A 27006-nucleotide genomic window follows, 5' to 3' on the forward strand; every position below is an offset into this window, starting at 1 on the left:
CGCTTCGGAAGGTGAACAAAGAGAAGGGCACGAACTGCGGCGTGCTTCTCGACACGAAAGGCCCAGAGATTCGCACCGCGATGCTGAAAGACCACGAGCCGATCGAGCTCGAGGCCGGGCAGGACATCATCGTCTACGCCGCCGGCCCGGAGGAGTACCTCACGTACGAGGGGTACAAGAACGAGACGGAGACGAAGATCGGGTGCTCGTACGCCAAGCTGTGCGAGAGTGTGCACCCAGGAAATAAGCTACTTTTCGCGGACGGCTCCGTCGTGATCGAGGTGACCGAGATTCTCGACGAGAGGAACCTCAAGGGGAAGGTTCTCAACAACAAGAAGCTCGGCGAGCGCAAGAACGGGAACCTCCCCGGCGTCAAGGTCGATCTCGACGTCCTGCAACCGAAGGACGTCGACGACATCAAGAACTTCTGCTGCAAGAACAAGATGGACTACGTCGCGGTTTCCTTCGTGCAAACCGGCGAGGACGTCAAGTACGTTCGCTCCATCCTCGACGAGAACGGCGGCGAGAACGTCCAGATCATCTGCAAGATCGAGAACGAAGAGGGCATGCGCAACTTCGACGACATCCTGAAGTACACCGACGGCATCATGGTCGCGAGAGGCGACCTCGGCATGGAGATCCCCTCCGAGAAGGTTGCCCTCGCGCAGAAGATGATGATCACGAAGTGTAACATCGCGGGCAAGTTCGTCATCTGCGCGACGCAGATGCTCGAGTCCATGTGCGAGAACCCGCTTCCCACGCGCGGTGAGATGACCGACGTCGCGAACGCGGTGTTCGACGGCGCGGACGCGACGATGCTCTCGGGCGAGACCGCGAACGGCGCGTTCCCGGACAAGGCTGTCGCGACGATGGCGGCGATCGTCCGCAACGCGGAGGAAGGCGTCAACAGAACCCAAGTCTGGAACTTCATCCGCGACTTCACCCCCGCGCCGGTGTCCTCCATCGAAGCCGTAACGTCCTGCGCCGCGAAAGTGTGCATCGACATCCCGGAGATCTCCTGCATCGTGTGCTTCTCGCGAGGCGGGTTCCGAGGCAACCTCGTGTCAAAGTACCGTCCGGCTGTGCCCATCGTCGTCGTGACGTCCTCCGCGGCGTCCGCTGTGCACACGAACGCGGAGTACGGTCAGTACGCGTACCTCATCTCCGAGCCCGGGACGCCGGAGACGGAGAGCGGCATCCTCGCGGACGCGCTGAAGTTTGCCGTGGACGAGGGCCTCGCCAAGCCGGGGACGCCGGTCGCCGTCATCAGCGGCACCTCGGCGCGGGATAAGCGAACGATTCCAAAGTTTGGTCTCACGCGCGCGCCGGGGGTATACGTCCCGCCGGTCATCGGCCGCGTGTCCGAGACGAAGACGACGTCGCTTCGCGCGACCGCGGTGTCTCTGGACGAGATCCTGTCCCCGGTGCACCCGGTGCGGAAGACGAAGATCGTGTGCACGATGGGGCCGCAGTGCTGGGGCGAGGAGACCGTCGCGAAATTGTTGGACGCCGGGATGACGACGGCGCGGTTCAACTTTTCGCACGGCGACCACGCCGGGCATCAGGAGGTGCTCGACCGCGTGCGCAAGGTTGTAGAGGAGAAGGGCGCGACGTGCGCGATGCTTCTGGACACGAAAGGCCCGGAGATTCGCACCGCGATGCTGAAAGACCACGAGCCGATCGTTCTCGAGGCTGGCCAGCCCATCACCGTCGAGGCCGTCGGGGACAAGTACACCGAGTTCGAGGGGTACAAGACGGACGAGGAGACGCGCATCGGGCTGTCTTACGCGCGGCTGTGCCAGAGCGTGCACGCTGGAAACACGATCCTCATCGCGGACGGCTCTATCTCTATTCGCGTCGACTCCATCGAGTCCGACACCGTGCTCAAGGGCACGGTGATGAACACGAAGAAGCTCGGCGAGCGCAAAAACTGCAACCTCCCCGGCGTCAAGGTGGACATCCCGGTGCTCACGGCGAAGGACATCGACGACGTGCAGAACTTCTGCTGCAAGAACAAGATGGACTACATCGCCGCGTCGTTCGTGCAAACCGGCGAGGACGTGCAGCTCATTCGCAAGACGCTGGACGACGCCGGTGGGCAACACGTCCAGATCATCTGCAAGATTGAAAACGAAGAAGGTCTCGCGAACATCGACGACATCCTGACGTACACCGACGGCATCATGGTCGCGCGCGGCGACCTCGGCATGGAGATCCCGTCCGAGAAGGTTGCCCTCGCGCAGAAGATGCTCATCACGAAAGCGAACGTCGCCGGGCGGTTCGTCATCTGCGCGACGCAGATGCTCGAGTCCATGTGCACGAACCCGCTCCCGACGAGAGCGGAGATGACCGACGTCGCAAACGCGGTGTTCGACGGCGCGGACGCGACGATGCTCTCGGGCGAGACCGCGAACGGCGCGTTCCCGGACAAGGCTGTCGAGACGATGGCGGCGATCACCGCGAACGCGGAGCTCGCGAAGACGACGCGCGCGACGGTGTCGTTCCTTCGCGACTTCACGAAGCGCCCGTTTACGACGATGGAATCCGCGGCGTCCGACGCCTCCGCCGGGGCGATCGACGCGCGCGCGGAGCTCATCATCGTCGTCTCCGCCGGCGGCGTCGCGTCTCGGGCGATCAGCAAGTACCAGCCCCCGGTCCCGGTGCTCGTCGTGACCGCGGACGCGGCGGTCGCGCGACAGACGGGCGCGAAGTACGCGCAGTATCCGATGCTCGTCGAGGATTTATCCGCGGAGCAGTGGACCGCGGGACGGGACTCGATCGCGGCGAAAAAAGCGCGGGAGATGGGGTTGATGTCCGGGAAGTGGAACCTGGAGGAAGGCACGGGGAACATCGTCGTCGTGTGCGGGCCGGACGGCGGCGACGCGGACGAGACCCCGGTCGTGCAGTTCTACTGAGCGCCGTCGCCGAGGGGGGACCGTCGCCGTCGCGACGGCGACGCGTCGAGCCCACCTCGATTGACGACGCGAACGACCAAAACGAAATAATATTGTAAACGATACACGCACTATGCATTTTCGCGGTGTTCTGTCATAGCGTAGATCACGCCGCCTTCTCTTTCGCGACCATCTGTTCCGCTTTGATCTTCAACCGCTCTGCGGTTTTCAGAAACCTCCCGACCGTCGTCGTCGCCGAGGGCTTTCGCGCGTCCTCGAGTATCAGCTTCACTTTCTCCTCGCACGTCACCGCCGCGAGCGCAGCCTGCGCGCGGTTCGCCGCCGCCTCCGCGGCGGCGACAAACTCCGCGGCCGTCTTCGGCGCCTCCTTCTTCGGCGTCCCAGGCGCCTTCTTCTCCTTCTTCTCCACGCCGCCCGCGGCCACTTTGAGCGGTTCGCTCGTCTTCCCGCCAGCGCCCGCGGCGGCTTTTTTGCTCCCTCCCTTCTTCCCGTTCTTCTTCCCCTTCGTCGCTACCTCGGCGACGGCGGTTTTCTTCTCCGGCTGCGCCGTCGTCGGCGGCGACAACCACCGGTGCTCCGGCGCGTTCGCGCCTTCCAGCTTCACGCTCTCGACCTCGCCGCTGTCGTATAAAACTTTGTACTTCATCGTCGTGTTCGTGTACGACAGCACGACGCCGGGGTAGAACGTCTTCCCGCCGTCGGGGGCATCCCACGCGATCTCGATCCTTCGGCCGTAGTTCCGCGTGCGCTCCGGGTTCGCGTCCAGGGTGCCGCGGCATAAAGGATGCCCGCACATGCACTGGAACGACGTCGTGCCTTCGCCGCCAAAGTGTGCGAAGTTGTAATCGTACGTAAACTCCGTCCCTTCCGGGATGTCCTCGATCGCGAAGATCCCCACGCGCGTCTCCCCCGTGCTCGCGTCTTGCCACTTTTGCGTCTCGCAGTTCGGGTGGCACGACGAGTTAATAAACCGGGACAAGTTACCCTTGAGACGCGCGTCGATGACCTGGTGCGGGCCGACTTCCATGAGGTAAAAGTTGTCCTCGCCGCGTTTTTTATCCTCCCACAGCCTCTCCTCGCACGTCTTCTCGTCGATGATCTCGCCGGTGTACTCCACGATGAACCGTCCTTTCGGGACGTTCTCCGCGGCGAACAACCCCCACCCGCGGTGCTCCGTGAGCATGATCTTGTTCTTCGGTATGGACAACAGGTGGAACGGGCGGTTGCTGCACGAGGGCCCGCACGGGCACACGCGCGGGTCGCACGTCGTGTGGCACGTCCGGTTGAAACACTCCTCGCCACATCCGAGCCTCGGGACCGCCGCCGCGGGGGTCTTGGGTTCCGTCGCGGCGTTCGCGGGCGCGGGCGCGGTCGCCGCGCCAGCCGCGGCGTCGCGACCTTCCGCCTCCGCGGCGGCTTTCTCCGCGGCGGCTTCCTTCTTCGCAGCCTTCTCCGCGCGCTCGGCGTCGCGTTGGATCGCCATCGCGACTTGCGCCGCCGGCGATGCGACGCACATGCACGGCTCGGCTTCTTCTTTTGGGATCAAACGCGGCGGCGCCTGGCAGATCCACTGGCACCGGCGGAGCATCTCGAACGTCGGCGGCTTCCCGAGCGCTCTGACCTCGAACGGGAGCTTGAACTCGTCCACGCCGAGGGTGCTCTTAACCGCGGCGGCGAAGTCGTCGCTCGTCGGATAGGCCGTCAACGCCGTCAGCTTCGGATACTTCACCTTCGGCATGGCGTCCAACGCAGCCTGCTTCGCCGCCTCCGCCTCCGCTTTCGCGATCGCCCTCAGTTCCTTCTTCGTCGGCGGCTTCTCTTTCTTCGCCGGCGTCGGCGGCTTCTCTATCTTCGCCGGCGGCGGCGGCTTCTGTTTCTGTTTCTTCGCCGGCGGCGCCTTCTTCGGCGTCGAAGCCGTTCTCTTCTTCGGCGCTTTCGGCGCTTTCGGCGGCGGCGGCGACGGCGGCGGCGTCGGCGGCGCGACGTAATCGTACCACCCCACCGGCCGCGCGGTGGGGTCCTTGACGAACGCGCACGCCGCCTCGATCGCGGACATGATCCCCTTCCGCTTCGACACCGCCCAGTGCCCGTGCTGCCACCCCAGCGCCCAGCCCTCGACGACGACCGCGTTAGGTTTCTTCCCCGCGTCGATCCACTGGTACTCCGACGTGCCAAAAAACTGATACGCGCGCGTCGCATCGCCCGCGGGCTTCTTGCATCCGGGCGGGACGCGGTCGTGGTGCGCGGTCGGGACCATCTGCGCGGGCCACCACGGGTAGCCCTTCAGCTTCACCCACACGACGTCGAGGCGCTCGCCTTCGCCTCGGTCCGTGAGCGCCCTGAGCGCGGGATCTGTGGTCCACCACGCGCTCGACTTTGGCGTCGTCGTCGTCGTCGCGCACGCGCGCGCGCTCGCGAGAGACGCGGGCGGAGGCGCGGACGCGACCGGCGGAATCGGCGGCGGCGGCGCGGGCGCCGCGCAGGCGACGCGACCGCGCATCATCTTCGACTGTTGTTCCTTCATCAGACGCGCGACGATCGCCTGCTCCGGGGACTTCGGGTTCGTGCACAGCGCGGCGGGGGACGGCGACATCGAGGGCGACGGCGCGACGACGACGTCCGCGATGGGTTTTGGTTTTTTCGTCGTCGGCGTCTTCTCGGACGGGACGAGAACGTTCGCGTCCGCGGGCGCGATCGCGGCGAGAACCTTCGCGTTCGCGAGCGGGGTGACGACCGGTGGCGTGGCGTCGATCCTCGCGGTCATGACAGACGAGACGGCGCGCGACGTGCGTTCGATCTGTCGGATCCGCACGTGTCGGATTCGAACTTGTTTGAACTCGGCGCTGGCTGTCGGTCGGCAGGTCGCGGTCGCGGTCGGCGTCCACGTGCCCGTCCACTCACACAGCAGACCCACTCAACTCACCTCATCGCCGAACCGTCGCCGACGGGACCGATCGGACGCGGCCTCGTCCACTCGCGCGGGCGCCGGGGATGGGGAGCGACAACCCGAAGGGTGCGGTCGCCCCCGCGCGCACGAAGGCGACGATGGTGAAGTACCTCGGCGTCTTCGCGGTCGTCCTCGTGCTGACCGTGACGCTGTCGACGTCGCCGAACACGCGCGGCGGGGGCGTCCGACGTCTCGCCGAGGCCGTCTCGCCGACGCGAACCGCGGGGGCGCTCGAGCGACCGATCGGAAAGGTATTCGCGAGCGCGGACGAGACGAACGATCGCAGCGCGACCGCCGCGGGCGGCGGCGACGACGATCTCGGCGCGGTCTACGCGAGAGCGACCGGGGGCGACGACGCGAGAAGGCTCGAGGCGTCGTCGTCCTCGGCGTCGGCGCGCGACGAAGAAGACGCATCGGCGCCGGCGGCGTCGATGACGTCCGCCGGTGAGACAGCGGCGGCCGGCGTCTACGGCCTGAGCGCGATGAACGAGCACGGCGTGGACACGAAGCTGAGCTTCCTCGCCGGGCACGTCAGTATCTTCGTCAACGTCGCGAGTCAGTGAGGACACGCCGCCGCGAACCACGCCGGGTTCGCGGCGCTGACGCGGCGCTTCGATAAAAAGCTCAGAGTCCTCGCGTTTCCGTGCGACCAGTTCGGCGGGCAGGAACCGGGGGACATGCGACAGATCAGAGAGTTCAACGACGAGCACGGATTCGAGGGGACGCTGTTCCATAAGACGGACGTGAACGGCGCGAACGCGTCGCCGGTGTGGACGTACTTGAAGGAGAACGCCGACGGCGAGGACGTGCGGTGGAACTGGGAAAAGTTTTTAGTCGGCCGGGACGGGACGGTGTTGAAGAGATACGGCGGCGCGTTCGATTCGCGCGCGCTCGCGGCGGACGTCGAGGCCGCGCTCGGGGACGCGAGTGATGGCACCGTACACGACGTAGTTTCATAGCGCGCGCGAAATCGGATCGGGGCGGAGAAGAGGGGACCGGAGAGAGCGCGTCGCGAACGCGCCGGCGAGACGACGAGTGAAGATGACGGTCGCGCCCGAAGCGCGCGCGAAGCTTCGCGCGCGGGGTGCGACTCGAGCGATCGTCGTCGCCGGACGCGGGACGCGCGCGCCGACGCCGTGCCCCTCACGTGTCCTCGTAGAAACTCATACCTTCGCACATCGTGTCTTAGACACTGTATAGTCGTACGTCGCGCGGCTCCCGCGGAGTCGTGGTGTTCTCGCGTCATCGTCGTCGTCGTCGTCGCGTTGTTCTCGCGTCGTCGTCGTCGTCGTCGCGTTGTTCTCACGTCGTCGTCGTCGTTCGCAGCGAGTTGATGCTCAGTAACAGCGAGAGATCCGACCGTCTCATCGCGCGTCGCTCCGCCTCCGTCTTTTTCTCAAACGCCGCCCGCGCGAGCTCCCTCTTCCGTCGCTGCAGCTCGAGCATCTTCTCCTCGATCGTGTCCGTCGCCGCGAATCGAACGACGGTCACGTCCTTCGTCTGCCCGAGCCGATGCACCCTGTCCATCGCCTGCTCCTCCACCGCGGGGTTCCACCACGGGTCGAGCATGTACACCTTGGACGCGGCGGTGAGGTTGATGCCAACGCCGCCCGCTTTCAGCGAGACGAAGACGACGTCGGGCGCGTCCGAAGCGTTCGATTGGAACGACCGGATGACGCGCTCGCGCTCGGCGACGGGGACGGCGCCGGTGATGCGGCACGTCTTGAACCCCGCCGCCGCGCACGCGTCTCGCGCGATGTCGAGGAAGGCGACGAACTGGCTGAAGACGACGGCTTTGGCGCCCGGCTCGCCCCCGAGGTCCGCGCGGAGGCGGTCGACGAGCGCGGTCACCTTCGCGCTCGGTCGCGTCGTCGTCGTCGTCGTCGTCCCGTCCTCGGTCTCGTCCGCGGGCGCCTCGACGAGGTCCCTCGCGGCGCACGGCGCGCGGCAGAGCGGACACGTCGCCTTGCGCTCCAACGCCGGCGCGAGGCACCCCCGGCAGAACACGTGCGCGCACCGCGTGACGACCGGCGCGTGCATCGTGTTTAAACAGATGCAGCAGTCGTCCAGGCCGCCGAGTTTCAGGACGTCGAGGAGTCGTTTCAGCGCGTCTTCGGTCAGCGCCGCGGCGGGCGCCGCGGACGCCGCGGAGCTCTCCGCGGGGACCAAGTCGCCGTGGCAGCACAGTTGGCGGAGCCTCAGGATGAGCTCCAAAGCGGTGGCGTAATCGCGGAATACGGACCCGTCTTCGAGCATCGCGCCGATCGTGTCCTGCGCTGCCGCGAGCCGAGCGCGGTACCGCATCATGTCCGCCGCGTCGAGATCGACCCTCTGCACGACGACCGTCTTTTTCGGGAGGTGGACGATCGGCTCCCCGCGCTCGTCGCGTTGGTCCTTCGTCCGCCGCAACGCCATCGCGGCGACGGTGGTGACGAGCCGATCGAACCCGCGCGGGTCGCCGATCTTGACCGGCTTCTCGACGTTCCGCATCCAAAACTGCCGGTCGTCCAGCGGCGCGAGGCGGACGAACGCGAGCAGCGAGTGCAGATCGGAGAGCCTGTTTTGGATCGGCGTCCCCGTGATCGCCCAACGTCGATCCGCCTTGACCTTGTACGCCGCGAGCGTCTGCGTCGCGCGCGGATTTTTCACGTTGTGCGCTTCGTCCAACACGACGCGGAGGAATCGCGCGCGGCCGAGAACGCCGTCGATGTCCGACGCGAGCGTTCCGTACGTCGTGATGACGACGTCGTGTCTTTCGAGGTGCGCCGCGTCGAGCGAGCGGTCGGACCCGTGGTGGCGATACGAGGTGAGCGACCCGTCCGTGTGGTCTTCGAGCTGTTTCTCCCAGTTGGAGAGGACCGAGAGCGGGCACACGACGAGCGTCGTCTTCGGGCCGTCCGCTTTCGGGAGGGAGAACGTCCTCCCGATCGCGTCCTGAGACGTCGCGAGGACGGTCCCGCCCGCCGTTTTGGTGTTTTTTTTCTTCTTCGCCGGCGGCGGCGCCGTCGCCGTCGCGGCGGCGGCGGCGGCCTCGCCCGCGCCCGCGCCGGCGGCGGCGTTCGTCGACGGCGAGCACCCCGGTCTGTTTGTCGCAATCAGCGCGATGATCTCCAGAGTCTTCCCCAACCCCATGTCGTCCGCCAGGATCCCCCCGCGGCAGCACTCTGGCCGCGTCGTCGTCTTGTGATTGCTCAGAATGTTCTCGTACACCGTCCTCGATCCGCCCCCGCCCCCCGCCGCCGCCGCCGCCGCGTCGCACGTCCAGAACGGCGGCAACGCGTTCGCGTTCTCTCTGCTCACCAGCCACGCGAGCGCTTCCTTCTGATGCGCGTACATCGGGCTCGTGACGACCGCGGACGGCTCCATCGTCGCCTTGACGAGCTTCTGCTTCTCCAAGCGGTCGAACAACGCGTCGAGCGCGTCCTCGCGGTCGCTCTGAGAGAGGCACCCCGGCGGGTTCTCCTCGATCACTTTCGACGCGACGCCGTCCGCGAGACCGAGACGCACCCCTCCGTTGCGCAGCCGCTGCGTGACGTGCGCCCTGTCGCTCTCGCGCCCGTACAAGAACACCGACACCGGCATCCTGTACCGGTTGTTCGTGCCGGACGTGACCACGCCGACGACGTGATGGATTTTCTTCGCGTCGATCAGAGGCGAGAGATGCGCCGCGACGTCGCGCGGGATGTGCCCGACTTGCTCGCGTCGGACGTTGTCCACTCGCAGCGCGTTCCGGTCGTACTGGTTCCGCGGCTCGCGATGCAGCGTGACCTGCTCTTTGCGCGACACGATGCCGTTGTAGTACTGGATCCCCACGATCGCGGAAGCCATCGCGCCGAAGCAGACGACGGACGCGAGCTCGTCGTCGTCGTCGTCGTCGAGTCGAATCGTCGTCGTCGTCGTCGTCGTCTCCGCGAGCGATTCGTCCGCGCGTTCGGGTCGTTGCATCGGTCGCGGGGGAGGCGACGCCGCGGCGATCGACGCGGTCGGCGCGGGCGCGTTTGCGCGTTTCCGCTTCTTCGCATTCGCATTCGCGTTCGCATTCGTCAACACAGCTGGCGTCGGCGCGTCGTCGTCAGCTCGCGTCAAGTCGACGACAGCGAGCGACGCGAGCGGGCCGTCGTCATCATCCGCGGCGGTGAGGTCGACGACGGGCGCGGAGGTCGACTTTGGCTTGTTCTTCGACCCCTTCTTGCGGCCCATGGCGGTCCGCGCCGCGAGATCTGATTGGGGCGTTTTCGTCTCGAGCGCGTTTATTTCGACGACGAAAGCTCAGCTCCTCGGTGTTGCGCAGATCCGCGAGCGCGACCGGGGACCCGGCGCGTCCGACGCCGTTCGCTCCCTCGAGCGCGCCTCGCGAACGCGTCGTCGAGCGCGCGCGCGCGGCGGTCGCGCGAACGCGCGCCGATACCGAGGCCCCGCGCGCGACCTCATCCTCACGTCGTCGTTCGTTCAGTCCTCGTTGACATCGATCGAACAGATGGCGATGAAGGCCGTCAAGGCGAAGTGGGCGGCGAGGAAGGAAGCGAAGGCCGCGGCGAAAGCGGACAAGGCGGACAAAGCGGCCGCGGAGCCGCCCGTCGCGGACGATGAGCCGGAGGAGAAGGCGGACAAATCGCGCATGGGCGCGTTCATCCGCCGTCTCGAGGCGTCCATCCTCGAGGAGAGAGACGGCCTGGACGAGGAGGGCCTCGCGGTGCTCGCGATGATGAGCAAAAAGTACGCCACGGAACGCCTCGGCAACGACCCTGAGCTCGCGCAGCGGGTCGTTCGCGCCGCGTGCGTCTCCGCGTCCGCGTCCGCGACGATCGAGAAGAAAGCCGAGGCCGCGATCGAGCATCTGGACCGCGTCAGGGAGTGGAGGCGAAGCGAAAACATCGACGGCATCCTCGCGGAGAAACTCCCGAACGCGCGCGTCTTTCACCGAAGTTGGCCGATGACCGTGCACGGGAGCGATAAGTTCGGGCACCTCGTGTTCGCGGAGCGCCTGGCGGACATAAACCACAGAGCGCTCAGGGACGGCATGGAGCTCGAGGAGGTGTTCCGACACCGCGCGCGAGTGCACGAGGCGATGGCGGTTTTGAAGCGGCGAGAAGCCGCGGCGGAGTCGCTCGGTCGCGCGCGCGCGGATTTCCCTTCGTACAAGTCGCACTGCGCGAACCCCTCGGTGTATCGCCACATCCACGTCGTCGACCTCGCCGGGGTGAAAGCGAGCTACTTCACCGGCGGCGTGCGGTCGCCGTTCACGGAGTACGTCAAGCGATGCAACGAGCGGTACCCGGACGCGTTGTTCTGCATGTGGTTGGTCAACGCGACGTTTAAGTTCAAAGCCGCGTGGGCGGCGATTCGGCAGACGTTACCGAGAGCGACGCGCGAGAAGATACGGCTGGTGACGTGGAACACCGCGGAGAAGTGGGAGAGTAAGCTGTTCGGCGGCGTCGGCGGACGGATGAAGTCCATGCCGACGTGGGTGCCAGGCGGCGGCTGCGAAGGCGTCTCGATGAAGGACGTCGTCGACGAGTTGCGCGCGGAGCGAACGGGCGCGGCGGGCGAGAGCGGCGAGGAAGAGGAGGAGGAGGAGGAGGAGGAGCCAAAATCCGCCGGAGGAGAAGAGGAGGAGGAGAAGAAGAACGACGACGTCGTCACGAGCGACGACGACGACGACGACGCGGGAGGGGAGGACGCCGCGGCCGACTGCGACAGCGACGGCATCGAGGACTTTAGCGATTTGGACTGAACGGCGTCGAGCGGCGCGACGCGAGCTACGGCACCTACGACCCGCGTTGCGTTCCGCGTCACGCTCGCCCTTTACCTACCGCGACGTGCTCGTCGTACCGCCGTCTGATGTCGGCTTGGTCCCGTTTCCAATCCTCCCGCGTCAGCGCGAGTCGATCGAACTCGTCGCTCGCGCCGAGATCGCTCGCGCCCCGCCACGCCGCGCAAATCGGATCGCCGTCCGCGACGACGACGCGCACGTCGTCGTCCGCGTTCACGAGCGGACGCAACTGGGCCTCGAACTTCTCCTTGAACCCCGGAATCAGCGCGCACCCGCCGGTGAGGACGATGTTACCGTACAACATCCCCCGCAGGTCTTTGTTCGCCTCGTTCACCGCCTGCGTCGTGAGCTCCGCGATCCCGGCTTGGTCCAACCCGATGTCCGTGGGGTGAAACAACGCCTCCGGGACCATGAACCGCTCGTTCCCGATCGCGAGGAGCTGCTCGACGTACCCGCCCTTCCCGCCGCCTCCGTTCGCGACGGACGGGCGTTTCCCTCCCTTCCCGCCGCCGCCGCCGCTCTTTTTCTTCCGCTTCCTCGCCCCGCCGCCCTCGTCCGGGTCGTCGTCGTCGGAGCTCTCCGCGTCCGGGTCCCTCGTCGGTCCCTCCTTCACGCTCCCCCTGAGCACGTGCACGCCGTCGGGTAAGATGTACTCCCGGTTTACCTCGTTGGACGGGCCTCGCATTTTCGCCTTCTTGAGCTCCTCGCACACGTCCGCGGCGGCGTAGCACGTCTTCTCCTTGACGTCCTCCAAGACGAACTGCTCGTCCATCATGTTCCACTGCCGGTACGACACGAGCTCCTTCAGATAATTCGTCAGCGCCTTGCCGCCGAGGTTTAATCGCTTGATGCCTCTCCTGATCGGCTTCCCGTCGAACACCGGCGTCGCGTGCGTGAACGAGAACCCGGCGTCGACGACGACGCCGCATCGCGCCTTGGCGTGCAACGACGACGATCCTTCGCCTTCGCCGCCGCCGCCGCCGCCGCCGTCCGCGGCGAAGACGCGGTGCAACGCGCGCGTCGCGGGGTTGCAAATCAGCGCGGACTTGAACTGAAACCGCTCGAACACGACCACGTCCTGCTCCCACATGATGTTCGGGAGGTTGAACGGCGGCTCCAGGAGCACGAGGTGGCAGTTCTTCGGGTTTATCTTCAGCACCTTCGCGAAGACGTGGTCCCAGATCTCTCGCTGCAGGTCCCAGTTGACGACGTACCCGCGGTCGACCGGTCGTCGCAGGTTCAACGACGAGATGTCTTTGATGCGCGCGATCTCGTCGCAGACGTACGACCGCTTCTCGCCTTTGGGCTTCGCGACGCAGTTCGGGACGACGCTGTGGATGGAGACGGAGGGAACGAGCGGGCGTCAGGGACGGCGGATCGACGACGGACTCGATTCCTCGAGCGCGATGGGCACTTTTTCGAGCGCCCGCCCGGGGTGATCGACCGATCGTCGGCTCGCGCGCGCGCGGGGACGCACCACACGGGCTTGTCGTCTCCCGCGAAGCCAGCCTTGATGCTCGACCCTCCGCAGTCGAGCACGACGACGTCCTTGCGAACGACCATCGCGGCGTCACGCGCGACTCGGCGCGTCGACGCTGTGCGCGCGAACGCGCACCGCGGTGGCTGGTCGTCGGTTGATGAGTCTCGCCTCTGACATGAGGGCGATGCCTATCGAAAAACAGTTCATCGGTTAGTTGAAAGGGGACGCGATCAAAGATTGAAACCGAGCGATGGGTGAAAAACGTTTGCATCGAACGCGCCTCATCATCAGCTCGATTCGCGCTCATCTCGGAGGGGTGCTGTGTCGCGAGTCTGATGAAACTCCGAGCGATGGCGTCCGGCGCGTTACAATCGACGCGCGGAGGGCGAATCCCTCGGCTGTCACCATGGTCGATCCCGTGGTTCCTATGCTTCCTGGCATGACCTTCCAGGATCCGCGGGTGCGTGCGCGTGATCGCCCTCGCGTTCTCTCTGCGGCGCGAATGCCGGCGCGAATTCCCGATCCGGCGAATTCCGTCGGTCTCGTTTTGGACGCCAATTCGTCGTCGACGCGGTCGTCGCGCTCGGCGCACCCTTCGCGCGCGCGTCGCGGCGATATCGCGTCGCGCGTCTCGCACTCCCCCAACTGAAACATCCCGCTGACGACCGCGAACCCTCCCCGCCAACCCGATCACGTCGCAGAAACCGGTCGCGAGGCGCGCGCAGACGCTCTGCTACGTCAATGGCTACGCCGTGCCCGGGGAGAAGACGTCGTCCATCGCGCGCGCGCCCGCGACGATGGAGTTCCCCACGGAGGAGCCGAAGGCGCCGACGTCGTATCCGATGTCGACGCTCCCGAAGTGGGTCCAGTTCGACCGCAAGGTGCGCATCGATTGCCCCCGGTCGTCGTCCTCGCGGTCGTTCGTTCTCGCCTGATTTAGATCCGTCCCGCGCGTCCGAATTCGATCCGGACCGTTGTTGACCCGTCCTCGTCCGTCCTCCCGAACGCGACGCAGGTGCTCCGATGGAACGCGTTCTTCAAAGAAGCCGTCACGGAATCCCTCGCGGAGAACTTCCGCGTCCGCAAGTGCGTCATCTACATGTACCTCGAGGACGAGTCCATCTACGTCGCCGAGCCGAAGCAGCACAACAGCGGCATCCCGCAGGGCGTGTTCCTCAAGCGTCACAAGATCCCGAAGAACGACGTCGGGGACTTTTACACGCGCGCGGACGTGCGCGTCGCGGACACGCTCACTCTGTACGGCCGAACGTTCTACGTCGTGTCCTGCGACGCGTTCACGCGCGGCTTTTTGACCGATCAGGGCTTCGAGGTAAACGAAGACGTCGGCTTCCCGGACGACCCCATCGACGCGTACAGAGAGACGATGAAGAAGGACTCGAAGATCCCGTACCCGCCGCCACCGCGCGATGACGACCTCTCCAGGTACATCGAAGCCGCCGCGGGCGCGCCGTCGAACGCGCTCGCGGCGGACAAGCTCAAGAAGTTTCTCGCGCACGATCGCAAGGTTTTGCGGTTTTTCTGCGTCTGGGACGACAGAGAGGCGCTCTTTGGCGAGAACCGCCCGTTCGTCTTGCACTACTACCTCAGCGACGACACCGTGGAGGTGTTAGAGGTTGCCGAGCCGAACAGCGGCCGCGACCCGTTCCCGGTGTTCTTGAGGCGCGGGCCGTTACCGAACCAAAAGCTCGAGGTGGATGCGCTCGGACCGACGAAGACGTTTTCGTACTACACGTTTGAAGACTTGAAGGTTGGCGGACACGTGCGCGTGTACAACCGCGACTTTTACATCCACGACGCGGATAACTTCACAAAGGCGTGGTACATCACGAACGCGGGGCGAACGGAGGCGGACTTCCCGCCCATCTCGGTCGAGGAGGAGCAGATGCCGATCCCGCAGATGGCTGTCCCGCCGTACAACGGATTCGGCGGCCACGCGGATTCGCTTCAAAACTGCATCGCGCTGATCCCCAAGCCTGTGAAGCCAGACTTCGAGAAGCAGATGACGTACGCGCACACGATTCTGCGGTTCAAAGCGAAGATCGTGCCGGACGCGACGCACGCGGTGAGCGACTGGGACTCGGACAGGGAGTTCATCCTGTCCGTGTACCTCGCGAACGACACCATCGCGATCTACGAAAACCCGGACCGGAAGAAGAACATCGCGGGGGGGAAGTTTTTGGAGAGGCAGGAGGTTCGCAAGCCGAACAGCTCGGAGGCGTTCGTCGCGACCGACTTTTACGTCGGCGCGACCGTGGTCGTCCTCAGGCGCTCGTTCGAGCTCGTCGAGGCGGACAGCTACACGTACGCCTTCATGGAGGAGCATCCGGAGTCGTTCCCGCGGAGCGACCCGGAGGCGGTGGGCGGGCGGCTGACGGCGGCGTCGGCGGGGAGGGAAGCGGCGCTCAGAGAGGCGCTCACGGGCGCGGAGGACTCGAACGGCGAGGTGGAGCTCGCGGACGTCGCGAACGCGTTCAAGTCCGCGGGCGTGGAGTGCGTCGCGCAGGAGATCATCACGCTCGGGAGGAAGCACGCGGGCTCGGGCGCGGGCAAGGTGTCCGTGTCGGCGCTGCTCGAGGCGGTGTCCGTCGGTTTCGCGCTTCCCGCGGGAGAGGGCGAGGGGCAGTGAGGCGAGAGGCGAGAGGCGAGGCGAGGCGGGGCGGGCTCGTGTAAAGTATCACCACGTCGTGCCTTAATTAGGTTGAAATCTAACGACTGAGGCGCGTCATCGATTCGCGACTACTAATCACCACCACGCTCGGATCGACCCGGGCGCGTGCCGGCGCCACTCCTTCAACGGCGCGCGCAACAACGGCGTGTCCGTCCCCGGCGCCTCCGCGCCGATCATGCGCGACAAGTCCGTCACGCACGCGCCGCGCTCGTCGTGGTGCCCCGCGTTCTTCGAGATCCCCGGCACGCCGATGCCCCCCAGCTTCGCCCACACGTAGTAAAACATCGGCAGCGCCTTGTACACCGGCGGTATCCCCGTCGTCTTCGTCACCAAGATTTGCATCGCGATGTCCTCGCAGTTTTTCCTCCGATCGATGTACTCCCTCGCCTCTCGCGGCAGCCCTTTCGAGTACGTGTTCAGATACTTCGCGTGCATGAACGCGGCTTTCGTGAGGATGATGCTGAACTCCCCGCCCCTCCAGAGCTCGAGATCGTTCCACGCGTATCGATACCCGCACCCGCGGTCGCTCCGGACGTGATTCCGCGGGTAAAACCCGACGAGCTGCTCGCGGTTCGCCCTCCACGCGTCGAACCCTCTGGTCAGCGCCTTGCACGGCAGCCGGACGTCCTCGTCGACGTTGAACACCGCGGTGTGCTTCAGTTTCCCGCTCGTCGCGTCCCCGTCCACTCCGGCGCTCGGCGGCTCGAACCGGTTCTGAATCGACGTCGTCGGGTGCCGCTGGTAGCGCACCTCCTTGCTCGGGTCGTCGCCGTAGTAGAGCCGAGCGTCGCGATCGGTCGGGTCCGGCGGCGGGTCTGGCTCCGACCACACCACGCGGATCTCGCCGACGTCGTCGCAGGAGAGGTAGTGCTTGATCGCGCGTTTCAACAGATCGCGGCGTTTGAACGTGTTCAAGAGCAGCGTGAACTGGCGATCGTCCTCCCCCGCGACGGTGGAATCCCCCTCGTACGCGAGCTCGCGCAGGGCGGTTTTCGATATCGTCGTCTCCGCGCCGCGCGTCGGCGGCGCGCAGTCGGACCCGATGCGCGAGGTGAGGTCGCCGGTGACCGCCCACATCGGCGCGGACGCGACGAGGAGGAGCGCGAGCGCCAGGACGGGGAGGCACCCTTTCCTGCGCGACAGCGTTCGAAGGTGCCTCGCGAGCGACACCGTGGGGGATGCCCCGCCGGCGCGCATCGTTCGCGGGCCCCTCCGACGCGGGCTCGCGGCCATCCGCGGCGGCGCGAGGAGAGGGTTCGGCGACGCGCGCGCGCCGCGGGCGTGTGCGCGCGTGGGGTGCGGCCGCGCGTGCGGTGCGCTCTGCGGCTCGGACGGCAGATCGGTCCGAACTCTTGGGCGGAGTCGTCCGACGTTTGAGGGCGAAACATTTCATTTGTCTAAAAACTTTTCATCGGTCAGTTAAAAGGCGTCTCGATCAAATGTTGAAACCGAGTGGTGGGTGAAGAAAAATTTGCGCGGGACGCGCGACGACGGTCGACGTCGTCGCGTCTGAGAACGTAGCTCAGAGCTCGTGGACGCGCGCGCGCGAACGAGACGGCGTCGACGTGCAGTGCGCGTCGACGTTCAAGGGTAATCGAAATCGTAAATCGTATTCGTATCGACTATCCCGTCGTACCAGTTACACACGCGAAACCCTCACTCAGGGCACGCGTAAACCCCCCGTTCGGCCCCCACGCGCCGCGAATCGTTTCGCGATATCAAGGGTCCTCCAGCGACGCGATGAAGTTCCCCGGCTGCACCGCGCCCTCCTGCGCCTTTTGCGCCGCCGCGGCCGCTACTTTCTTACCCTTGACGCCGCCGACGGACTTCGTCGTCGCCCCGACCGCCCCGAACGCTCTGCCCGCGGCGGTCAACGACGCGTGGTCCGCCCCGCCGCCCTCCGCGCCCTCCGCGCCGCCCGCGGCGCCGCCGACGACGTCGATCATCGAGCGATCCGGGAAGTTGAGCAACTCCCGCCTACACCCCTTCATGATCACGAACGCGTCGTCGTACGCCCGCGCCGCGGCGTCCTCCGTGTCGTGATACCCCAGCGACTTCTTCTTTCCGTCGATCGTGATCTCCGCGCGCCACTTCACCGACTGCCCTCCTTGCTTCTGGTTATGTGTGTGCTGCCTCACGCCGCGGTACTTGGACGTCCACGACGCGTGCCTCCGCGCGTTCGTCTTCAGAGTCCCCTGGTACTGCTCGAACGTCCACTTCCCGAGCTGCTCCATCTCGTCCGCGTACGTCTCCAGAGGGTGGTTCGTCTTCGCGCGTTCCCCTTTCAACACGATGCACGCCTTGTCGTACGCCCGCACGGCGTCGTCCTCCACGGCGTGGTACCCCAACGATTCTTTCTTGCCGTTGATCTGCACCTCCGCGCGCCACTTCTTCGTCTTTTTCTCGAAGCACACGCCGCGGTGCTTCGACGAGCAGTCCCGAGACGCGTGCCCGACGCCGATTTTCCGTCGCAAGAGCTCGACGTCCTTGTTCATCGCGGTCAGCTCCTCGATCAGCACGCGGTCGTACGTCTCCATCGGGTGGTTCTTCGTCTCGCCCTTGACGCAGATGCACGCCTGGTCGTACGCCCTCGACGCTTCCTCTTCGGACTCGTAGTACCCCAAGTGGACCTCGCGTTGGTTCAGGCGAATGGACGATTTCCACTTGTTCGAGACGTTGCGATCGATGTACACGCCCTTGTAGCGCGTGGGCTTGCCCTCCTTCTTCGCCGCGTCTCGCTTCCCCGCCGCGTCGTCCGGCGCGAGCGCGTCGGCCCGCGCGCCGCCGTCCGCGCCTTCGAGCTCGTCCTCGGTATCGACGTTGCGCGGCGGCGTCGATCCGAGACCTCCGTGGTTGTCGCTCGTCGGGAAGACTCTCGCGACTTTGCTCGCGTGCTGGTCGTGGCGCTGCTCGAGGTCGTGCTCGTCCCCGAGCGCGGCGGCCGTCTCGAGCGCGCGCTTCTTCGCGTCGTGCTTCATGTTCGGCCTCGCGAGAGCGTCCGGGTCGTTCCTACGCGCCGAGATCCCGCTCGCGGCGCCGACGCGGCTTCGTCGAACGCCCGGTCCGCGCGCGTCCTGTCCGACCGCGCGGACGGGCGAATCGAGCGATCGCGCACGCGATGCCTCTCGCGACGGACGCGACTTTGACGCCGCGATCGCGCCGCGCGCGTCGATTCGATCGCGCGCGCGACGCCGCGGGCGGTCGCGTCTCGGTGTGTGCGCGTCCGTGGGACAGCCGTGAGCGCGCGCGAGCGTGGTCGCGACGCTCGGCAGTGCGGGGGCGCGCGCGGGGGGTAGGGCTTTCGTCTCGACCACTCAGCGCCGTGTTCGCCGCGCTGCGTCTGCGCTGCGTCCGACCACGCGCGCGCGAGCGAAACGCCGTCCAGTCAGCGCTGCTCGACGAGCTGTCACTTCCTTGGACGCGGTGGCCGCGCTTCTTCGCCCTCCTCCGCGCGCGATGGGTCTCACGAAAGCGAAGGCGTACCTCGTGGACAAGCCCCCGACGCTGACGCAGTGCGGGAAGATCTGCCAGGGGATCGCGCACCCGGTCTGGTGCGTCGATCGTCGCGCGCCTCGCCTCGCCTCGCCTCGCCTCGACCGCTTCGAATCGAAATGGAAATGGAAATATCGCGATTCGCGCTGACGACGCGAGCCTAACCTTCCGTTTCCTTCGCAGGCTGTGCCTCTTATGGCCGTTCATCCTCCTGTGGAACGCGATCCGCGTGTACCTCCTCCCGTGCATCGGCATCTACGTCATGCGCGGCGCGCGGTGCGCGCTCGGGCCCATCTTTTGCTGCCTGTGCCGCGCGTGCGGGTGCTACTATTACGAAGACAAGGAATTCACCGGGCAGCGCGCGCTCGGGGAGAAGCGCATCGACGTCGATTGGGTTCGCGCGGACGAGCTCGACATCGTCGCGAAGGACGACGAGGTGAAGCACATCGCGCTGTTCCACGGGATCGAGCCGGAAGATTTATGTCAGGGCGCGCTCGGGGACTGTTGGCTCGTCGCCGGTCTCGCGTGCCTCGCGGAATACCCGGGCGCGATTCGAAAAGTCTTCCGCGAGTGTGAATACAACGACGTCGGGAAGTACCACGTGCGACTGTGGGACGGTCGCGTCGGGAAGTGGGTCACCGTCACCGTGGACGATCGCATTCCAGTCAAGGCTGGGACGAAAGAGACGGTGTTCATGCACCCGAACGGCTGCGAGCTGTGGGCGATCTTGTTGGAGAAGGCTTTCGCGAAGTTCGTTGGCTCGTACGGCGCGCTGGACGGCGGCCTCGCCGTGTGGGCGTGGCACGCGATGACGGGGGATAACGTGTACGACTTCAAGAAGCGCCCGAACGGATCGTGGATACGGCGCGACCTCGTGTTCCTCAACAAGAAGAAAGGCCTCGAAGCGCGGTGCGACGTCGGGTATCTCCCCAACGACGACGAGATCGACGAAGAAGACTTCTTCGGCGTCCTCCTGAAGTACTCGTCCAAGGGGGCCGTCCTCGGCGCGGCGAGGATGGTCAGCGGCGCGGAGCGCGAGGAGAAGAACAGTGAAGGCCTCGTCGCCGGGCATCAGTACTCGATCCTCGACGTGCGAAGAGTCGGCACGTCGATGGTGCGCACCGGCGGACGCAAGATGATCAAGCTCCGGAACCCGTGGGGGACGTTCGAGTGGAAAGGCGCGTGGTCGGACGGCAGCAGAGAATGGGACGATCATCCGAAGATCAAGAAAGAGCTCGAGTACGAAGACAGCGACGACGGCTCGTTCTGGATGGAGTACAAAGACTTCGCGGATCGGTTCAACTCCGTCGACGTCTGCGACAGGACGACGACGACGGATTTAGTGCTGGACGTGAGGGAAGCCGACGGGTGCCTCGGCCCGACCAAGGCGTGCGTCGGCGGGTGCGGGTTCTTCTGGTGCATGTGCGGCGGCTGCAGCACGATCTTCTGCGGGAATAAGACGTCGTCGGAGACGGAGACCAAGGCGGGGTGCTGCACGACGAAGTGAGAAGGAGAGATGAAGAAGCGCGCGAACGTCACGTCCGAGAGAGCCGCCGCGCTGAGAAGGTTGTTAATTTTTCCTTTTTATTCATCAATAAGTTGTTATTACGAGTGTAATAAGATTCAAGTTCACGGAAGATACGCGCGGGGCGGGGTCGACGCGCGTCGTCTCACAGCTCGTCGTGCTTGCTCGGCGCCTTGACGTCCGGCATCTGCTTCGCGGTCTTCCCTCCCGCGGCCGCGAGAATGTTCAGGATCTCGACCGTGGACGGCTCGTGCGAGTTTTCTTTCGTCGCCTCCTCGCCGGTTTCCTTCGCCCTCTTCGCCGCCGCTTTCCTCTCCGCGCGCATGAATTCCAAGACCATGTCCGTCGGCGTCTTCCCTTCCGTGTTCAGCAAGTTCACGTCCGCGCCGCCGACGATGAGCGCTTTTAAACCGTCGACGTGTCGGCCGTACACCATCCAGTGCGTCGGCGTCATCTTCAGCGAGTCCCCGCCTTTCGTCCTCGCGTTTACATCCGCGCCGGCGTCGATCAGCGTTGCGACGATGGAAGCGTCGCCCGCGATGCCGGCGACGTGCAGCGGCGTCTCCCCGAACTCGTTCCGCTCGTTCACGTTGTGCCCTTCGGCGATGAGCGCGTTCATCTTGTCCTTGTCGCCTTCGCTCGTGGCGAATATCAGCGGCGTCTTCCAGCGCGATTCCTCTCGGTATTCCTCGCGCTTCGCCGCTTGCTTCGCTCTTTGGCTGAGCACGTACGGGTGCGTCGATCCCTCGAAGAGTTTCTCGTAGAGCCACACCTCGCCGGCTATCGGCACCGGGACCGCGACGCGTCGAAGGATGCCGACGATGAAGAGCATCGGCACCGTGATGCGAAGTAAGCGCTTGAAGTACGCCAAGTTGATGGGGGTATTATCGTGCCCCGCTTTCTTCCCTTTCGGCGACGCGGGCGGCGAAGTCGACGCTGGCTTCGCGTCGTCGTCGGCCTTCGCGGCGGCTTCCTGCTTCTTCTTCGGCGTCCTCGCCGGGGATTTTGGCGTTTTCTTCGGCGTCGCGGGCATGATGAGCGGCGGCGGCGTGCGATTCGTTGTGGTTCTTCAATAAACTGCCGAGATCTATCGATCGCGCCCGTTCGCGTTCGCGACGGATGCGTCACTTCGTTTTCGCGGCATCCTCCTCGTCAACGACGACGACGCGTCCGGCCGCGCACTCGCGCCGGCGCGCCGCGCGTGAACCTCCCGGCGTCCCACGTCGCGACCGCCGACTCGACGCGACCGCGACCCCGCAGCGCGCGTCGTCCAGCGCGCGCGCGTTGACCGCGGTCGCCGTCGTCCGCGCGCCTTTCGGGTGCCGCGCTCGTCGGTCGTCGATCGGCGCGCGCGAAGGAGGAGGAAGCGAAAGAGATGTCCTCCGCCGTGCGGCGCCGGTATCAACCCGCGGCGGACGCGGACGCGGACCACCGAGGCGACTACGACCCGCGGTTCACGATCCCGGAGCACTTAGACCCGAAGAAGAAGAAGCCGTCGATCAAGACGGTCGCGCTCGCGTTCGCGCTGCTGATCTCGGGGACGGTCCTGCTGTTTTGCTACCTCCTGTGGTACTTCGGACGCTTAGACCTGCCGGACAACGAGACGAGAGGGACGTCGAAGGCGATATTGATTCTAGGGTGCATAACGTTCGCCCCGGGGGCGTTCGCGACCATGATTCTCGTCGCGACGTACTTCCGCGTGGACGGGTTCTCGTACGACATGATACCGGAGGATTAGCGAGCGACGACGACGGGGGCGAGGGCGACTTTTCGTTTCCCCGAAGAACGCGAACGCGGAGCCGGGGTAGCGCCGACGACGATCGATGATTAGCGTAGCGTAGCAGAATGAACGGCGTATCCATCGCTCGCCAACGCGATGAGCGTCACTGCGCGAGTCTCGCCTCCAACTCCGCGACCCGCCGCCGCAACCACCGGTTATCGTCCACCAGCGTCTTGATCTTCTCTTGCTGCTCCTCGAAGTGCTCGTGCAGCGACGCGAGCTTCCCCGCGTGCTCTCGCGCCGCCTCCGAGGCTTCGAACAGCCCGCGGACTTTCAACTTCGGCGGGTCCAGATCCCTCTCCGCAGCCGCGGCAGCCTTCGCCGCGGCCGCGATCGACGCCGGATCCGGCTCGCTCGCGCCCACGATCGTGCTGCTGCCGTCGCCGCCGCCGTGCGACGATCCTCCGCGCGCGTCCTCGCCCTCGTCCACGACGGTGAACCGACCTTTTTGCACCGAGGTGGACTTCTTGATGGAGGGCTCGGCGGCGTCGCCTCCGCCGCCGCCGCCGCCGCCGCCGTCGCTCTCCATCGGCGCCGCGTCGTCGTCCATCACCGTGAAGCGCCCTTTCTGCACGGAGGTTTGCTTCTTCAGCCCTTCTCCGTCGCCCCTCGGCGACCCCGGCGTCGGCGACAGCGGCCGACTCCCCGGCCGGCTCCCCGTCCCGGCGGCCGGCGCCGCCGGCTGCCCCTCCGCGACCGCCGGCAGCGGCGGCTTGCCGCCGAAGTCGTCGCTCATCGCCGCAGCCTCCGCGCGGATCTCGTCCATGTTGAAGTTCCACGACGTCACGCCCTTGAGGTACTCCGCCTGCGACTTCTTCTCCGCCGCCGCGTCCGTCGCGGCGGCGCCCTTGAGGTTGCCCGCGGCGACAGCGGCGGCGCGTTCCGCCTGGCGAGCCTTCTCCCTGGCGTTGAGCTCCGCGGTCCGCTCGCCGAGCGCGGGGATCCCCTCGAGGAGGTGTTTCACGAGGAAGTCCGGCTTCTTCGCTTCTTTTATGAACCGGTGCTCGAGAAGCTTCGCCGCCGTCGGCCGCCTCTTCGGGTCTTTTTGGAGGCACACCGAGACGAAATCTCGGAGCGCGCGCGAGAAGTGATGCCCGCTCTCCGCTTGCTCCGCCTCCAACTGCGGCGGCGGGTTTTGCAGCGTCATCAGAAGCACCTTCATCGGCGGATACTTCGCGAACGGCGCGTGCCCGTGGCACAGCTCTAACACCGTGATCCCCAACGACCAGATGTCCGCGGAGGAGTCGTACCCGGTGACTTGCTCCATCACCTCGGGCGCCATCCAACACGGCGTCCCCACGAACGTGCTGTGCGGCTTCGCGCCCGAGCCCCAGGACGCGGCGGAGACGCCAAAGTCGCCGATCTTCACGGCGCCGTTGTTATCGATCAAGATGTTCCCGGCTTTGATGTCCCGGTGGATGTTCCCGTTCCTGTGAAAGTAATCCAGGGCTTTCAGGACTTCTTTTAAGATCGTCGCGATGCTGACCTCGTCCAGGCCTTTCGGGTGCGACCACTTCATGATGTTCAGCGCGCTGCCGCCGCTGAGGAACGGCATGACGACCCAGAGGTACTGCCCCTCCACGAACGAGCAGTGCGAGATCACGAGGTTCGGATGCGACACCATGGACATGGACGCCACCTCCCTGCGGATCTCCTCGAGGTGCCCCGGGTCTTGGTCCTCGAGGTCGAGCATCTTCACCGCGACCGTCTCCCCGAGCGGAAGACACTCCGCGCGGTACACCTTCGCGCTCACGCCGCGGCCGATCTCTTCGTGCACGACGTAGTCCGACGCGCTCGTGGGGTACTGCTGCTTCGGCGCGCCCTCGAAGTAGGACGAGTTCGTGCGGCGGACGCCCGCGGAGGAGGCCATTATTCCTCTCGGACGGCGCGACGCCGCGACCGTTCTCGCGCGCGCGCGCGCGACCGGGGAGACCGCTCGACGGAGCCGAAACGACGCGCGGGGCGCGGACGCCGCGAACGCGAACGCGGACGGGCGGGAGCGGCGATCGACTGTCGACGAGCGCGCGCGCGTCGCAGGCAATGGCCGCGCGCCGACGCTCGCGCTCGATCTGATGTTGACGTCGCGTCGGCCGACCGCGCGAGCGGGTTGCCAGCTGGCATCGATGGCTCCGAGGAAGCGCGCGACGTCGCGTCGCGCACTCGTCGCGCCGCGCCGCCCGCGTCGAACGCTCGCGGGGCGCGTCGCGCGAGACCGGTCGTGAATCGAGCGGCGACCCGTGGCGTCGAGCGACGCGACGCGGAGGCGACGGCGTGGCGACGGCGACGCGGCCGGCGAAGACGAGCGCGGCGACGAGCCGCGCGATGACGTTTTCGCGCGCGCTGACGATGACGACGTGCGCCGCGTCCTCGTCGCGATCGCCGTCGTCGTTCCCCCTCGCGTCGCGCCGCCGCGCGAGCGCGACGCCGCGGCGCCGCGGCGCGCGCGCGACGCGCCGCGCGGGGAACGGCGACGCCCCGCGCGACGGCGAGCAGCGCGTCAGCGACGAGGAACTCCGCGAGGCGATCCGCGAGTGTCGAGAACTCCTCGAGGAAGCGACGCGCATGGCGGGCGAGCAAGCGCGCGCGGAGCTCACCGCGTCGTTCCTGCGCGCGCCCGACGGCGTCGAGAGCGGGCTGACCGGGAACCTCGCGATCGACATGGCGCGCGTGCAGCTCTTCTTCCAGGGCAAAGGCATGCGGCAGTGGGAGGCGGAGCGCGTCTCGAGGACGCTCGTGGAAATCGACTCCGTCTACCACGACGTCGAGCTTCTCGCGGTGAAATACGACCGGCTCGTTCGCACGTTACCGGGCGTGGACGTGAAGAGCATGGTCGCGACGGACGCGAGAGTGATGGCGACGGACATCGGCGTGAACGTCGAGCGGATGATCGCCATGGCGGACGTGTTTCCCAAAGGGAAGGTGCCGTCGATGATATCGGAGGCGCCGAGGCTGTTGTACTGCGACGATCTGACCGAACGCGTGGAGCGGACGATCGATTGCATCAAGCGCGTGTACCCGAAAGAGACGGACGAGAGCTGCATGTGCGCCATCATCGAAGAGCCGACGCTTCTGTTCGAGCTCCCGGATCTGAACGTATTCAAAGAGCGCGTCCGGATAGACATCGCGGAGCTGCCGATGACGACGCAAGAGATGCTCGTCTTTGCGACCAGGAACGAAAACGAATAGAGCCCCGCGCGCGTTTCGTTTCGTTTCCAGCTCTGCGTGTGGGGCTATCTGTCGTCGTATCCGCCGTGTAGTATCCGTCGAAGTCGACACTGACGCGCGGCTCGCTCTTGTTGTTCTCACAGAGACGCGAAATCGATGTGAGGTTGTGAGCGCGCGACGTAAGAGTCTCTGTTGTATTCGTTAGTAGTCGTATTATCGTACAATTCGTCTTCAAATCGTTCTCTTCTATCTCCTCCCGATTCGTCCGTTCGCCGTCGTCCTCGCGTCCGTTCGTTCCATTCCCCCTCTTCTCTTCTCTTCTCTTCCCTCGTCGTCTCTCACTTCCCGGCGAATTCACCGGCGAATTTTTTGCGAGTGTAATACCGGCGAATTAAATTCGCCGCTCACTTCCCCGCCGCGCCCGCCGCGTCCCCGCGCTGGTAGAACAAAACGCACGGCTGCAGCCTCCCCTTCTCGCACGCGCGAACAACGTCGTCCCATCCTCCAACCTCCTTCGTCGTCGCGTCGTCGAAGGACCGCCACCTCCCGCCGTCGTTCGCGTCGGCGTCGTCGTCGTCGTCCGCCCGCGCGAACGCGGCGTAGTGCTCGCCGTAGTAGCACATCACGCACCGCAACGCGTACGCGGGCGTCGTCTTCGGCACGCGCTCGTACACCTGCCCGAGGTCCAAGGTCGTGGAGACGTGCCGCAACGTCGCGACGATCTGCTCCTTCTCCACGCTCGCGGAATCCCAGGCGAGCCCGAGGCAAAACATCCGCGGCGCCGCGTCGCCGCCGCCGGCGCCGCCGAGCGCGTGCTTGATGCTGTTCATGACGCCGCACCCGCCGACGTCGCGGTCGCACGCCTTGGCATCCGACCCGTCGATGTGCCGCATCGCGTCCTCCATCGTGATGACGCCCTCCGCGTGCTCCATCGCCAGCACGAGCGCCGTCGCGGGAACGAGGTGCGTGAACTTGGTGTACCGCAGCGTCCGGCTCCGGATGCCGCACTCGCCGCACGCCATGTACTCCTCCACGTCCATCCCGAAGCACTCGTGGACGATGGATCGGTACCCGCACTCTTGGTCGAGGAACAAGCCGCGGCCCGGACTGTTCGACTTGATCGGCGAGACGGCGCGGCGCGCGCGCGCGCCGCCGTGTTTCGGCGCCAGCGCGCGGTGCACGGCGTGGAAAATCGCCTCCAACGCCTCGGACGCGTCCGCCATCTCGTGCTCGCTGAACA

At 66.0% G+C, this 27006-nt stretch overlaps 13 protein-coding genes and 1 pseudogene across 14 annotated transcripts in view; 7 read left to right on the forward strand and 7 right to left on the reverse strand.

The window, feature by feature from the left end:
* Positions 1 to 2915, forward strand: part of PYK (pyruvate kinase) — a gene marked incomplete at both ends in the record, with an annotated part of 6079 nt that extends 3164 nt beyond the window's left edge. The window contains one exon of the mRNA XM_003058402.1: positions 12 to 2915. Coding sequence (XP_003058448.1) covers positions 12 to 2915 — 2904 coding nt within the window. The remainder of the gene's footprint in view (positions 1 to 11) is intronic.
* An 872-nt stretch (positions 2916 to 3787) lies between these two features.
* On the forward strand, positions 3788 to 5204 carry MICPUCDRAFT_47280 (uncharacterized protein; the record flags this gene model as incomplete). Its single annotated transcript, XM_003058403.1, has 2 exons — positions 3788 to 3924; positions 3985 to 5204. Coding segments are annotated over 2 exons (1353 nt in total), but the record flags the coding sequence as incomplete, so codon positions are not given.
* A 1089-nt stretch (positions 5205 to 6293) lies between these two features.
* Positions 6294 to 6821, forward strand: GPX3 (annotated as a pseudogene; the record flags this gene model as incomplete). The annotated part of the gene is made up of 1 exon: positions 6294 to 6821. A coding segment is annotated over one exon (528 nt).
* A 421-nt stretch (positions 6822 to 7242) lies between these two features.
* MICPUCDRAFT_323 (SNF2 super family) lies at positions 7243 to 9726 on the reverse strand (the record flags this gene model as incomplete). The annotated part of the gene is made up of 1 exon (XM_003058778.1): positions 7243 to 9726. A coding segment is annotated over one exon (2484 nt), but the record flags the coding sequence as incomplete, so codon positions are not given.
* Positions 9727 to 11270: 1544 nt separating this feature from the next.
* On the reverse strand, positions 11271 to 13198 carry MICPUCDRAFT_47282 (actin superfamily; the record flags this gene model as incomplete). Its single annotated transcript, XM_003058779.1, has 2 exons — positions 11271 to 12966; positions 13113 to 13198. The coding sequence occupies 2 exons, from the start codon at positions 13196 to 13198 to the stop codon at positions 11655 to 11657; spliced, it is 1398 nt and encodes a 465-aa protein (XP_003058825.1). The 3' UTR covers positions 11271 to 11654.
* A 303-nt stretch (positions 13199 to 13501) lies between these two features.
* On the forward strand, positions 13502 to 15762 carry RIB72 (protofilament ribbon protein of flagellar microtubules; the record flags this gene model as incomplete). Its single annotated transcript, XM_003058404.1, has 3 exons — positions 13502 to 13575; positions 13817 to 13996; positions 14131 to 15762. Exons 1-3 carry the CDS (start codon positions 13522 to 13524, stop codon positions 15760 to 15762), a joined length of 1866 nt encoding a protein of 621 aa, XP_003058450.1. The 5' UTR covers positions 13502 to 13521.
* A 117-nt stretch (positions 15763 to 15879) lies between these two features.
* Positions 15880 to 16881, reverse strand: MICPUCDRAFT_16819 (glycosyltransferase family 64 protein; the record flags this gene model as incomplete). Its single annotated transcript, XM_003058780.1, has 1 exon — positions 15880 to 16881. One exon carries the CDS (start codon positions 16879 to 16881, stop codon positions 15880 to 15882), a length of 1002 nt encoding a protein of 333 aa, XP_003058826.1.
* Positions 16882 to 17522: 641 nt separating this feature from the next.
* MICPUCDRAFT_57988 (uncharacterized protein) lies at positions 17523 to 18782 on the reverse strand (the record flags this gene model as incomplete). Its single annotated transcript, XM_003058781.1, has 1 exon — positions 17523 to 18782. The coding sequence occupies one exon, from the start codon at positions 18780 to 18782 to the stop codon at positions 17523 to 17525; it is 1260 nt and encodes a 419-aa protein (XP_003058827.1).
* Positions 18783 to 19229: 447 nt separating this feature from the next.
* MICPUCDRAFT_45523 (calcium-dependent cytoplasmic cysteine proteinase, papain-like protein) lies at positions 19230 to 20908 on the forward strand. The gene is made up of 2 exons (XM_003058405.1): positions 19230 to 19355; positions 19480 to 20908. Exons 1-2 carry the CDS (start codon positions 19261 to 19263, stop codon positions 20801 to 20803), a joined length of 1419 nt encoding a protein of 472 aa, XP_003058451.1. The 5' UTR covers positions 19230 to 19260; the 3' UTR covers positions 20804 to 20908.
* A 259-nt stretch (positions 20909 to 21167) lies between these two features.
* MICPUCDRAFT_8385 (uncharacterized protein) lies at positions 21168 to 21452 on the reverse strand (the record flags this gene model as incomplete). Its single annotated transcript, XM_003058782.1, has 1 exon — positions 21168 to 21452. A coding segment is annotated over one exon (285 nt), but the record flags the coding sequence as incomplete, so codon positions are not given.
* A 744-nt stretch (positions 21453 to 22196) lies between these two features.
* MICPUCDRAFT_57991 (uncharacterized protein) lies at positions 22197 to 22559 on the forward strand (the record flags this gene model as incomplete). The annotated part of the gene is made up of 1 exon (XM_003058406.1): positions 22197 to 22559. The coding sequence occupies one exon, from the start codon at positions 22197 to 22199 to the stop codon at positions 22557 to 22559; it is 363 nt and encodes a 120-aa protein (XP_003058452.1).
* Positions 22560 to 23340: 781 nt separating this feature from the next.
* On the reverse strand, positions 23341 to 24471 carry MICPUCDRAFT_16998 (uncharacterized protein; the record flags this gene model as incomplete). Its single annotated transcript, XM_003058783.1, has 1 exon — positions 23341 to 24471. A coding segment is annotated over one exon (1131 nt), but the record flags the coding sequence as incomplete, so codon positions are not given.
* Positions 24472 to 24767: 296 nt separating this feature from the next.
* MICPUCDRAFT_57993 (uncharacterized protein) lies at positions 24768 to 25999 on the forward strand. Its single transcript, XM_003058407.1, has one exon. It carries the CDS (start codon positions 24924 to 24926, stop codon positions 25785 to 25787), a length of 864 nt encoding a protein of 287 aa, XP_003058453.1. The 5' UTR covers positions 24768 to 24923; the 3' UTR covers positions 25788 to 25999.
* A 336-nt stretch (positions 26000 to 26335) lies between these two features.
* On the reverse strand, positions 26336 to 26989 carry MICPUCDRAFT_6782 (uncharacterized protein; the record flags this gene model as incomplete). The annotated part of the gene is made up of 1 exon (XM_003058784.1): positions 26336 to 26989. A coding segment is annotated over one exon (654 nt), but the record flags the coding sequence as incomplete, so codon positions are not given.
* Positions 26990 to 27006: the final 17 nt, after the last annotated feature.

Source organism: Micromonas pusilla, assembly GCF_000151265.4.
Source record: "Micromonas pusilla CCMP1545 genomic scaffold MICPUCscaffold_5, whole genome shotgun sequence".
Lineage (NCBI taxonomy): Eukaryota > Viridiplantae > Chlorophyta > Mamiellophyceae > Mamiellales > Mamiellaceae > Micromonas > Micromonas pusilla.